We start from the raw sequence: 12151 nt of genomic DNA, 5'->3' as shown, positions 1-12151 counted from the left end.
CTTGGCTCATTCCTACCCAGCCTCTCTCTCTCTTCCCTTGCCTGTTTGTGGGTTTACCACAGGAGCTATACTACTCCCTGGCTATTTCACCCCCTTCTAGCCTCTTGCTAGCTAGACTCTTACTCCAGGGCAGGATTTTAGGGCTTACTCGCTCCCTGGACTTCCTGCTTGTCCCTAACAAGCTCCCTCATCCCAGAGAGCGATGGCAGATTCCTTCCCCTGCCATCCCCTTCTTGCTTTATAGCACTGCCCTAGCCTTTCCACAGCTGGGCTTCACTTGTAATTAACCCGTGTCCTTCTTCTTGCTGGTGACGCCAGGTAACCTGTCTGGCTTCTGGGGCCCTCGTTGGCCTATCAGGGCTGCAAATCCCTTTATAGGCCTGAAGCCACATTCAGTGCCAGTGAATGCTGTCACACAGTATGCACTATGGCCTTTAGTAAGTATGTACTTAAGTCATTCCAATTCAGGGCCAACACTTTGTTCTGCAGCAAGTCCCCTCTTTGGTCCTCAGTTTGAGATGCACAATGTGAGCCCTGTGGGGAGGGAGAAGCTGCCTGGGGTGCTTCTGATTTCCTACCCACAAGTATAGAGTCCTGCAGCCCAGCTGGGGAGAAAAAGGCTCAGTCTCTATCCTCTATCTCATCCATTTATAGTATCCTTTATATCATTGTTAAGGGTAGCAGGTATTGATATACAATGCATTTGTCATCTTATTGTGCTTCCTATGAAAATGTGTGTACATAGTACAGATACCAGAGATAATTCAACACTTTATACACTTGAAGGCATTCAGAGATCGGTAACAGAAAAATGGCACAATATCAAGGCCTAAATGCTACTGGATGGGTATCTACACTGATATGCCGCATACAGATATATATATATGTACACACATATATATATATAGTAATATATATTATATATTATATATAAGAAATATAAAATGAGGATGATATAGTAAAAACAGACAAATAAAAAATGATAAGTTTCAACGGGTAAGCATCAAGGTCAAATCCAAATCCAAGCCCCATCTTTAAAAGCTTTAGAGCGCGAGAGTGAAAATAAGAAAGGAAGAAAGAAAGAAAAGAAAAGAACCCGCACTAAGGAGCCATAAGACAATCTCTGGACGTGTCTGACCCGTTTGTCTTTGGGCAAGTGCTAGATACAAAGGCCTGACCCCGGTTCCTAATTTTGGTCAGGAAGTAAAATAATAATAATCATAAAGTAAATAAAGATTAGAAAAATAATAAAAATGACATTGCAAAAGCTCTTTAAGCTAAGTAGCACTTCAGCCCTGCAGAGCTGTCACTTGGTGGAGGGTGCAGGGTGGGCACGAGAATTCTGGGGCTGGCCCTGACAGTGGAACAAAAGGATGGAGGCAACCCAGGCAAGGTCTGGCTCTGGAGTTCCTGGCCTGGCTGCGGAGGGGGTTGGGTTTGTTACACACAAGTCAAACTGACCTCACAGCTCCTCTCCTCTATGTACCAGCATCCCATGGAGGGGCTATGACTGGGCTGGCTCCGCCCACACAGCCCAGCCTATGGGCACTAGTAGCAGAGACTCTGGGACACAAAGGGCCAAGGGTGGCTGTGAACAACAGGCACCGCTGAAAAACCAAGCCCAGGGCCTGCCATTTTCAGTAGCTGCCGGTGATTTGGGAATTTCATCTGGAGAAGTTGTGGGGGCGGGGGAGGGTCTGTGGGTCATTTCGAAAGGGTGGGTGTCTGTGAGTCCCCAGAGGGTTCTGCTTGGTGGAGGGCTTGGCTCAGCTGATATTGGCAGAGCTGAGGGCACAAGCAGGATCGTGTGGACAGGATCTGTCCTGCTGGAAGCCTCCTTCCGTGGGAAGTTAGCTCAGCCCATGGGCATCAGCTTCCGCAGCCAGCTCTGAGCCACGGGCTTCCCTGGCGCCAGACTGTTCCAGAGGATGCCTGGCTTCTGGCTGACTCCATGGCAGATGGGAATGCAAAGCCCTACATTTCCTGGGACAGCACCTGCCTGAAGGACATGTGACCGGCCTGGGAAAGGCATGGCTCCCCCCAGAAAACCCCTGTGTCTGACTATCATAGTGCAGCTCTGGAGTGTGTGCTGTCTTGGGCAGGCTCCCCTTCCTGGCCGATCCCACCTGCATGGGAAGTGGCAGCACGATCAGTGTGAGCTTCATCCATCAGCATTTCCGTTGCCTGTCATGCTGACCCTAGTGCTCCCCATAGCACATCCAGCCCCAGCTGCCTGGCTTGGCAGGCTTATCTGGAAAGGACTGTGCAACAGCGGGGGCTTATGGGCCTGAGGGGGATTCTCCCCTTTACGTGCCCCATTAGCTATGAGGCTTCTGCCTTAGGGGAAAAGGAGGCTGAGGCCTCTTAGGGTTTTTGGAAAATCCTCCTTGACCCTGCAGCATGGCTACTGTACGGGCCTCATTCCCCTCCCCCACCCCAAGTTGCAGTCTTTGGCGCTGTCCACACACAGGGGCCTTTCTGGACGCCTCTGGATTGTGTAGGTTCCAGATGTGAGAGTTTGGGCAGGAGACTTCTCTGGGGGTGAGGCATGTGGAGGAGGGTGGTGGTGAAGGAAGGAAGAAGGCTGTGCTTGATCACAGGTGGGGCTATCATTACCCCAGCTCAGTCCACAGAGCACCAATCGTGGTCATGTTGGAGGGGACAGGAGCCAGGGGAGACCTGGGGGCATCTGCCCTTGAGCTGAACCCACAGCCAGGGAAGGCTCCCAGGGACCATCATGCTCAGAGACTCAGTGCCAGGGGCAGGGGACTAAGTTCAGAGCAAGACTGTGGCTGCTGAATCGGCTGCAGTGCACCTGCAGTGTAGACACACAGCAGAAGCTTCTGGGATCCAGCTCTCTCCATCAGCCTCTCCCATCCACACTGGGGGTGAAATGCTGAAAGAGGGGCCCAGGCAAACATGCTGCCATAGCAATGGGGCCCCTGGCTCAGAGGACAGGCCCCGGGGGCTCCCATCTTTGTGGAGGTGATGCTCCAGTACTAACAGATTCCCCTGCTCTGTGGAGAGCTGGCTCAAGCTGAGCGCAGGGACCAGGCCTCCCCGTGCTCACTCATAACCCTCCCCCCCACCAAGTCTCTCTCCAGTGCGATGTGTGGATGCGGGATAGACATGGAAACCAGGTAAATGGACAGGAATGTGGAACATGGGAGAGGGGTTACTTCCCTCAGTGTGACTGCAGCCAAAGAGCTGATTCTTCTGGGCTCCTTCCTCTTTTTAGTTAAAAACAAATTGAGGAGCCAAGGAGGAGCAGGCCAGGTCCTGTGGCCCAGCCCGGTCCGTGTGTAGCTCCAGCACAGGCTGCAGAGTCAGAGCTGTGTGTGTGGGGGTGGGACCGGAATGTCCAAAAGTCTCTAAACTATGGGGGTGTGGGGGAGCAGCTGGCGCTGAGTCTGTATCCAGGGTCAGAAACCAACCCAAATGCCTGCCACCTGGGCCTAAACCTGAGGCCATCACTCTTGTTAATGTCCCACTGTGGCGAGGAGCAAGGGCCCCTAGGTGTGTCCCCTCCACGGACGCCCCCCAGGGACAGGGGCCGCTCTCCGGAGGGCTTTGGTAGTGTACGTTGTACATCTGGACGTCAGTTAGCAGGTGAAGTCCTCAAACGTGCCCCGGGCCGGGTGATGAGGTAGGATGTTGGCTGCATATGTCATCCCGGCTGGGTGGCCCCTTAGGCTCTCGCAGGGATTCTGGGGGCAAGGGAGATGAGGGAAGGAGAGTTAAGCACGGCAGGTGCCGAGCGCAGGGAGAAGAGCAGATGATACAGCAACAGCATCATGCAATCCCTGATAGAGGCAAGAGTCTAGCCCTCTGGTAATCACAGAGACCAGAGGCTCTGGCAATATTTGGGGAGCCTGGCAGCTCCAGGGATGCCCCAAAACCACTTAGTGCCCTTGCCCAGGGAGCCCCAGAGCATAGGAGATCTCCATAGATCTGGCTGAGTGACACCACCTCCCGTGAACAAAGACCCTGTTTAGAGATGGGCTGCAAGGTTTGTGGCTCTTCTGTAATGAGTGAACCAGCTCCCTAGGCCCAATGCCCTGGAGCTTGGCGGATCTGTGCATCTGGGTCAGAACTTTCTGGCTTGGGGCCATGGCCCTAAGAGAACCACAGTTTTCAGCGATTTTCAGCAAGTCAGTCGGCACTGAACTCCGGTGCCTAAATACCATGGTGACTGGCACTCTAGCAAGACCTGGGCGGTTTTCTATCCTCTCCCTCTCCAAAGGCTGCTAGCTACCACTCCAGGCAGTCCCAGAGGACAGGGGTACTGGGCACTGGAGCATGGGGTCCCAAGCTGGCATGCTCAATGCCCTGCTGTGGATCCCAGCCATGTCCTTTCACTGCAGGTTGCTCCCCAGCAATCCCCACAGCACAAAGGTCGTTCCCACAAGCCACTTTCTCAGCAGCCTACAGGCTTGGGGGTTCCTAACTTTGATTTTCAAGGCAGCCAGTCCTCTCTTAGCCCTCCTTGCTAGCTCAGAAGTGAAGGAGCAGGAAGAGACCAGGACAGCAAGGATGCTAAAGGGAAGGACTGAGATGCATGCCCTATGCGTGGGGACCTTGCACAGTCCCTGGCTACCCTGCAGCAGGCTCTGAACAGTGATATGGGTCTGCCTCTCTCACTAGTACTCAGCAACCTCCAAGAGAACCCCCAGCCCCAGAGGGCTCGCTGAGCGGTATGGGGGGCACTGCAGGGCAGTGTGCTGCCCTCCCCCCAATGTAGGGGTCAATGGGGATGTCAGGGAGTCTAACTGAGGCGTGGCCCAGGCCACAAGGAGAAGGGCAGGTTCAGGCACTTACATGGCGTTTCACATCGTCCATGCTCAGGGCGACGCCCTTGTCTGTGTTGTTCCTTTTGTGATTCTTTTGGCACTTGGCCCGGCGACACAGCTTGTACTTTATGACCTGAAAGTGAAAGCAGCTCCTGGGTGGGATGGCTCCCTCAGTGACCCAAAGCATCCTGCGCGCTGCTGGGGGCACATCAGGGGCACCAGTTACCGGGGGGCAGTGCTGAGGTAAGTCACATGACGAGGGACTGGTGGAAACTGCACAGGCCAGATCCTGCTCCCAGCCACAGCACAGGTAAATCCAGAGTGATTCCCCATTCTGCACTGGATGCAGAGTAGCTGAGATCAGAAACTCACCCCCAACGTATGAAGCGGCTCACAGCTCCCATGGGCAGGAGGGATTTGGGTCCCAGGGGATTGGCAGGAGGCGCCTGAGGCTGGCAGCAGCCTGGGGGAGATTTCATGATGAGTGGGAAGGGACTGGGAGGGCAGAGGGGGGCTAGCAGGTGAGACCAGGCAGGGAGCAGGCAGTGAAGTGACATGCAGAGGTGAAGGGGAGGAAGGAGCTGTGGGGGAAGCAGTGTGATAAGGGTTGACCTTAGGGGAGCATCTTGGTGCATCATGGGGGATGGTTCTCAACCCTCACAGCAGAGTGGGGTTCCTGGTGATCCCTCCTTCACTCACCTCATAGGCATAATCGAACAGCTCCAGCACGGTCAGGATGCTGGCCCCAATGAACAGCCCCATCTGCCCACCAATGTCGCCTGGAGATGAGAGGGATGAGAGCCATCAGGGCGGGCTGGCTGGGAGTGGGCGGCCCGTGTGATGAGCCTGTGACACAGACACCCCCCACCCCTCGGCCAACCAAAGCCGGAGGCCTCAGGTGATCCTTGGTCCTGACCCCAGGCTGCAGCTTGGTGAGCTCTGATCTGCTGGGCTGGTGAACCTACGAGCTCAGCGACTCTCCACATGGGCTCAGGGCATGGGTTCTGCACCCTCTGCTCAGTGGAAGTAGGGGAGCAAGTCCTGCCGCCTGCGATGAATGGACTCACCAGTGGCCAGGGCTCTGTCCTCCAATGTGAGATTCACTAGGAAGCCCCAGGGATGAGGCCAAGAAGCCAGGGAGCCTGCAGCCATGCCGGGATTTTCCCGAAGCACCAGGGTTCTGGGCTGCAGGTTTTGGCTCTGTGCCTCCAATAAACACCCCTCAGTATGGAGCCAGCAAAGCCCCCGGCCCTTGGGGATGGCTACGCCGAGAGGCCAAGTACTCACGGCACCCATTGACCCTCAGTCCCTCTAGGAATCGAGCCTTGACTCTCCCTTGGCCTCTCGAGAAGGGCCTGGGACTGGCTGTCAGGCTCTGCAGACCTGCCCCACTGACTCATACAAGCAGCTAGACCAAGTGGGATCTGCTCCATCTTTGGAGTACCGAGGCCCAAGAGTTTCTCCAACCAACGCAAGGGAAAGCTGGAGCAGGGCGGTTCTGGAGGAAAAAGCCTCGGAAAAGCCAAGTCAGGAGGGATAAGGTGTGTGAGTGTGGGCAGTGATCTGCTACTTGGAATGGGGACTCCACCCACTTCCAGGGGTACTTCCATTCCCCAGTCAGCCCAGAGGCAATGTTGACCTTTCCAAGCTACTCTCATTGGCTCACCTGCCTGCCATATAACCTTATAAACCAATCTCTCATTGGCTCACTAATCTTCCCCGAGTTTGATAAGCTTCTGTCGTTGGCTCACCCACCTGCCCTACCAGGGCCTGTCAATCGGGACCTCAGACCATCTTCTACCAGTGACAAATTGGATGACTCAATGCACATGCACCCAGGGAATCCTATATAATTTCTGCACCCCATGAGCCCTATTCCCTCAGCCGGCTAGACCAAACCCCAAAGGCTCTACACTGAGATGAAATCTGCTCATTAAATGGATCCATTACTATTTTCCAATTAGTTTATTCAAAAAGCCCTTAAACATCTGCACTTGGGTCTGCAGGAAGGAGTCTGCTGCAGAGAAAACAGATCAGGATAGGAGCTTTGGGGAAGGACTGGTAGAGATAATGCTACTTCCCGCTCACTGAAATCTGGTTCACCTGCCAGACACGGATCACATGGTTCCCCCCATCTGCCTGGGGTGGGGTGGGAGGTAAATCGCTGAGCTGAACCAGCTGCCACGGGCTAGGTTCAGAGGTGAGGTGTGCAAAGGGGCGTGAGTTCCATGCTGAAGTGGGCACACAGCCATCTGAGCTGGGGGCGATCACGCTCCCACTCATCCCATGTGATGTTCTGGGACAGGTGCACCAGATTTATCCCAGTGCCGCTCACAGCCGGGTCTGTCCCCAAGGGGGCAGCAGGAGAAGCAACAGCCCTGTGTACAAACAGCTCCCACCAACCCCCACACTGAGCCTCATCCTGGTCCCACAGAAGCCAGCGGGAGTTTTCCAATTCACAGCAGTGGGATCCGGACTCAGCTACCGCACTCAAATGTGCAGTGTCTCTGGGCTCCTTGGTGTGCGATGCCTCCCACAGCACACATCACCATGAGCCATGGAATTACCATCTGGCCCACCACTCCCCTGCACTCAGCACCAAAGACTCTGCCCTCCCAGGGGGCTCCACAGCTCATGCCCACTGGGCTGCTGCAGAACCAGGGTCTCTGACTGCCCTCCCTGCTTCAGCTTACCTCCAGGCATCACCGACAGGTGGGAGGGAGAGCCACAGCCCACTGGAGGTGACAGGCTTCTGGGGTTAGTGCTGGGGGAATCATTGGAGCTGAATGGACCCCTACCCCAAGCACTCAGCTAGCGTTGCTCAGCAGTGACCACAAGGTCTGGCTCCCTGCCTGCCCCTGAGTATGGAGGGGAAACATGGCTCACCCAGCAAGCCAGCCACCTCGTAGGCCTTCTTCTGCTCAATTGTCTCATAGTTCAGGGCTTCAAAGAAGATATCCAGCACCAGAAAGTTCTCCCTGCAAGAGAGGAAGGGAGTGTCACTGGATGGGGCTGGCTCTGTGTGACAGCCTGGAGTCGCTGAAGCAAATCCAGCATGGACAAAATCAGCAGGAAGCCACGAGACCAGGGAAAGGAGGCCAGGGATTAAGAACTGGCACCCGGCATCCCATAGATCTGGAGACTGGGCAGGTGCCCAGGGGGCCAATGGGGAATGAAACTCTTGTGGCACTGGCAATACGTGCAGCATCCTGGTTCCAATGGCTCTGCCCCCAGGGCTGTGGCGCAAGCCTCCTCCCCAATTACCCGATGTACTGCTCCGACTTGTTGTATTTCTTGGCCAGGTACTTGGCTGAGGCCTTGCTGGGGATTTTCACCATGGATAGCTCCTTGCCAAAGCGGGTGACGTTGCAGGGCATCTCACAGACACAGTAATCGTTGTCCTTCTCCAGCAGGAAATCTGGGGGGTGGGAGTGGGGGGGGGGGGGAAGGGAGATGGGCGGAAAGGAGGCGAACGGAGAGAGAGAACAAAATAAAACAATAGCAGCTCATACTCTAAAGGGGTCTCTCGACATTCCCCAGACTTCAAAGCCGCCCCTGGAAAGTGCCACTCAAGTCACTTAACAGGAGAAGAAAGAGGGGGACAATTTCTGGAAGATTTCTAGGACCCTCTCCTCCCAGTTCCCACTTGTAAGCCATTCCTCTGCCCTAGCTAAGGCTCTTGGGAGGTCAATGGCAACAAAACAAACACAAGGCGCTAACAGAGCCAAATCAAAGTAGGAGAAAGAAAATCACCATCTGAAAATGATGCAAATAGAAACAAATGAAGGGGGTGGGGCAATCAGCGCAGGGATCAGAGGGAGGGACAGGGGAAGAGAGAGGTGAGAAATATGGCACTCGCAGTCACATGTTACAGAAGAGTCTTTGGAGTCTGAAGGATGAATGTCAAGGGGGTGCAGGGTCTGCTGCAGCCAAGCCACCATCATTGCCAGCCATTGGCACGGCCCCATGGCCGAGCCTCCATCATCGTCAGCCATTGGCAAGGCCCCATGGCCAAGTCTGATGTGGCAGTAGGGTCCTTGACAGGTGTGCAATAGGAGTGTAAACCACAGTAGCAGAGTGTGAGTCTTTCTTCTCTAGTGGGTAGTCCATATATGAGAATAAGGGTCTACTGCAGCTGCCAGCTAATGGAGCTACTCCCTAAGTTCAAGCAGTAAAAGCGTGTGCTTTTAGCAGTGAATGGCCAGGGTTCAACCCTGAAGACAGCTGCTGGTGATGGTCACAGGAGCACAGATACCATCAGGATGAAGACCCAGGAGGAGTCTCAAATATAGCCAGAGTCGTCTTTGTCCTTTAGGGCTTAAAAAACTAGTTGCACCCCGGAGAGATTGCTCCATCTATGCATAGAGAGCCTGACAGGACCATGGCTCTGAGCTTCTGTAGTAGCAGGTGTGGTGCTGGACCCCAGGGGCAGTGGAAATGCACGCCTAGATGGATTGAAGGGCCTGATTCAGAGGTGGATAGAATCCTTTGGTGCTACACCCCTTCCTGATGTCTAGGGACCTGCATGGGGTTGCTGGCCTCCCCCTTAGAAACTGGAATGAGGTATGAGTTACAGTAGGGATGGGGACCTTCCTTCACACACCCCACTGCTGCTGGGTGCTCTCCTTGCCCCTTGATATGCGTGGCACAGCGAGAGCCCTGTCATCCTGGAATGGAGTGGGCCCCAATGCCCCGCTCTGGGCCAGTGGCCAAACCTGCAAAGGGAGAGAGGGGCAAGGCAGTCTCACCTAAGGCCGGGTCCGCGCACTCCTTGTACTGCTCGGGGGTGCAATAGGGGGCATCGCCTGCAGGGAGACAGAAGAGCAAAGTTTCAGTTGAACCTCTGTGCTGGGGCTGGATTTAAGGTGAAGAGGCTGATCCAGTGGGTGTGGGAGGGGGAGTGGGTGGATGACACCAGACTACACGGGCCATTGGTCTGATTTGGTATGGGTGTGTGTGTGTGGAGGGAGGATAGTGAGCTAGATGAACCTTTGCTCTGGTCCAGCATGGGTGTGGAGGAGAGGGGTACAGGAACAGCTAGACCAGCAATCTTATCCTGTGTGGCAGCCTGAGTATTTATTTTGCTGCTCCTTGAATTTGTGTGTTGTTTCCTAGCCTGCACCTATCCCCCACCCCCCCTGGACCAGGAAACCTCTCATTGATCTCAAACCCCTCCCCATAACATCCCATCAGGATCCTGAGCACACAGACAGTCTTGACTTTAACACCTCACCTCGACTGTGTACAGAATCCCCGCCCCAGATAAAGCAAGCAGCCAGAATAATGTAGGGTCTGTGATTCTGTACGTTAATTTCCATGCCTTACTTGCTACGGCCTGTTTGCAAGTGACTAGTCCCATCAGTGTAAGACCAGTGCTAAAGCCCTTGGAATAAAGGGCTAGTTCCATGAGAGGGGAAGTGGCTCCCAGCGGTGGGGGAACAGAGTAGAAGGTTCAATCCGCAGCCCCCGGGGAGACTGCTGCCTGGTCCCCCCGCCTGCCCGGAGCAGCACATGCCTGCCTCGGGATTTATGCTGCCTTATTTATTTCCTCCAAGCTGGCTTTGGCTCTTAGACAAATACTGGGCCTGCCTCAATCTTGGTAGTGCAACTGCTACCATTCAAATGCTGATCAGTCTGGTCTGGTCTGATCTTCAGAGATGGGCTTAGTGAGGGGTCTGTGGGCAGCATGCTCCAGAGTCAGCACCCTCCACGGAGACCCCCAAACCCACTGGGGAAGTACCTTCAGGGGCACTCTGGGGACCCAGCATTACCTGCCTGCACACCCCAGAGGCGTAAGTTTAACCCCCAACTGCACTGCCAGAGCCCACGTGTCTGCCCATCACCCATGGTATCCTGGCTCCAGCACTGCCCGGATATGTTTCTTGATAGGCTGAGAATTGAGAGGAATTTGGGGGATTAAATTGGAATCCAGCCTGGAGCGATAGAGCTGTGCTGGAAGTGCCAGAATAGCTGGGATTTAGGGGAGGGGGCTGCAGCAGACTCAGGCCAGAGCTGCATTAATTGCAAAGGCTGTGCTCTGAGAGCAGTGGGTCTCAGCTCATGCACTGTGAGGTGCTGTTCACCCTCAGGTATTGTTTGCCCCAAAGCAGGACATGGAACAAGACAGAGCAGTGTCCTGTTGGGGCAGGAATCCTGGAGCAAGGGAAGGGGGAGGAGGGCACTGGACTAGATGGGTCACTGGTCAGCTCTGGTACAAGAAGCAAGATAATGGACTAGATCTACTAGCAGTGTGTGGGCACCTGTCGAAATGAACCCTTGGTCTGATCCACGGCAACAATGAAGTGGAGGGTTACTGGGCTAAGTGGCCCATTGGTCTGATCTGGGGCAGGGAGGCATTGGGGGAATACTGGGCTAGATGGGCCCATTGGTCTGATCTGGGGCAGGGAGATGCTCTGAGCTGCACAGGGAGTGTCCTACCCGGGGCTGGTTTGGGCCTGTCCCTGTCCCCATTTGGGCTCACCTCGCATGTGCACCATGCGGCAGTTGCAGTTCTCCACCAAGTAGCGGGTCTCACAGTCAATGCGACAGGCCGCGATGCTGTAGGTGTCGTAGAACTCAGAGTCTCTGGTTATGGACTGGCAGTTACCCCAGGGCGGGGGAAGGTAGATCAGCTGGGGCAGAGCAGGGAGGAATGAGAACAGGTGCCCCACCCCTTCTCTCCCCAGGGAATGCTCCCAGAAGGCTCTTGTTGAGCACCAAGGTGGACCAGGCACCGATCAGATTAGGCGCAAGCTGAGAATTTCAGAGTATTGATTAACTAGGCCCCACAAGCCCCTGTGTCAGGCTCACTTTTCCCCATTCTACTGATTTTAAAATGTCTAATTTTAGCTGTTTAACATCCTCCTGAGATATCAGTGGAATGGAAAAGGTGTTATCATCTGATATGATTATTTCATGTTTTTTCCCCAAATACAGAACAGAAACATTTATTGAACGCTTCTGCCTTTTCTGCATTATTATTGATAAGTCTACCATTTCCATCTAATAACAGACCAATACCATTGTTAGGAGTCTTTTTGTTCCTAATATATTTTAAAAACTCCTTATTTTCCTTAACTCTGCTGGCCACAGTTTTCTCCTTAAAAAGAACAGGAGTACTGGTGGCACCTTAGAGACTAACAAATTTATTAGAGCATAAGCTTTCGTGGGCTACAACCCACTTCTTCGGATGCAGTGGGTTGTAGCCCACGAAAGCTTATGCTCTAATAAATTTGTTAGTCTCTAAGGTGCCACCAGTACTCCTGTTCTTTTTGAGGATACAGACTAACACGGCTGCTACTCTGAAACCAGTTTTCTCCTTGTGTCCCTTTGCTTTCCTTATCAATTTTCTACAATTTCTA

The 12151-nt window shown here is 54.1% G+C and overlaps 1 protein-coding gene across 3 annotated transcripts in view; it reads right to left on the bottom strand.

Moving 5' to 3' along the window:
• Positions 1 to 3343: 3343 nt before the first annotated feature.
• ASIC1 (acid sensing ion channel subunit 1) overlaps positions 3344 to 12151 on the bottom strand; it is a 97699-nt gene continuing 88891 nt past the window's right edge. The window contains exons 6-12 of one of the 3 annotated variants that reach the window (XM_005308356.5): positions 11272 to 11422; positions 9539 to 9595; positions 8055 to 8208; positions 7677 to 7768; positions 5490 to 5569; positions 4819 to 4923; positions 3344 to 3707 (exon numbers count right to left, since the gene is read on the bottom strand). In XM_005308356.5, coding sequence (XP_005308413.2) covers positions 3603 to 3707; positions 4819 to 4923; positions 5490 to 5569; positions 7677 to 7768; positions 8055 to 8208; positions 9539 to 9595; positions 11272 to 11422 — 744 coding nt within the window. In that variant the 3' untranslated portion in view covers positions 3344 to 3602. The remainder of the gene's footprint in view (positions 3708 to 4818; positions 4924 to 5489; positions 5570 to 7676; positions 7769 to 8054; positions 8209 to 9538; positions 9596 to 11271; positions 11423 to 12151) is intronic. The other 2 variants (XM_065576562.1, XM_008173842.4) reach the window with 2 other exon arrangements.

Source organism: Chrysemys picta, chromosome 22, assembly GCF_011386835.1.
Source record: "Chrysemys picta bellii isolate R12L10 chromosome 22, ASM1138683v2, whole genome shotgun sequence".
In the NCBI taxonomy this organism is placed as follows: domain Eukaryota; kingdom Metazoa; phylum Chordata; order Testudines; family Emydidae; genus Chrysemys; species Chrysemys picta.
This window is presented reverse-complemented; position numbering and strand designations above follow the sequence as displayed.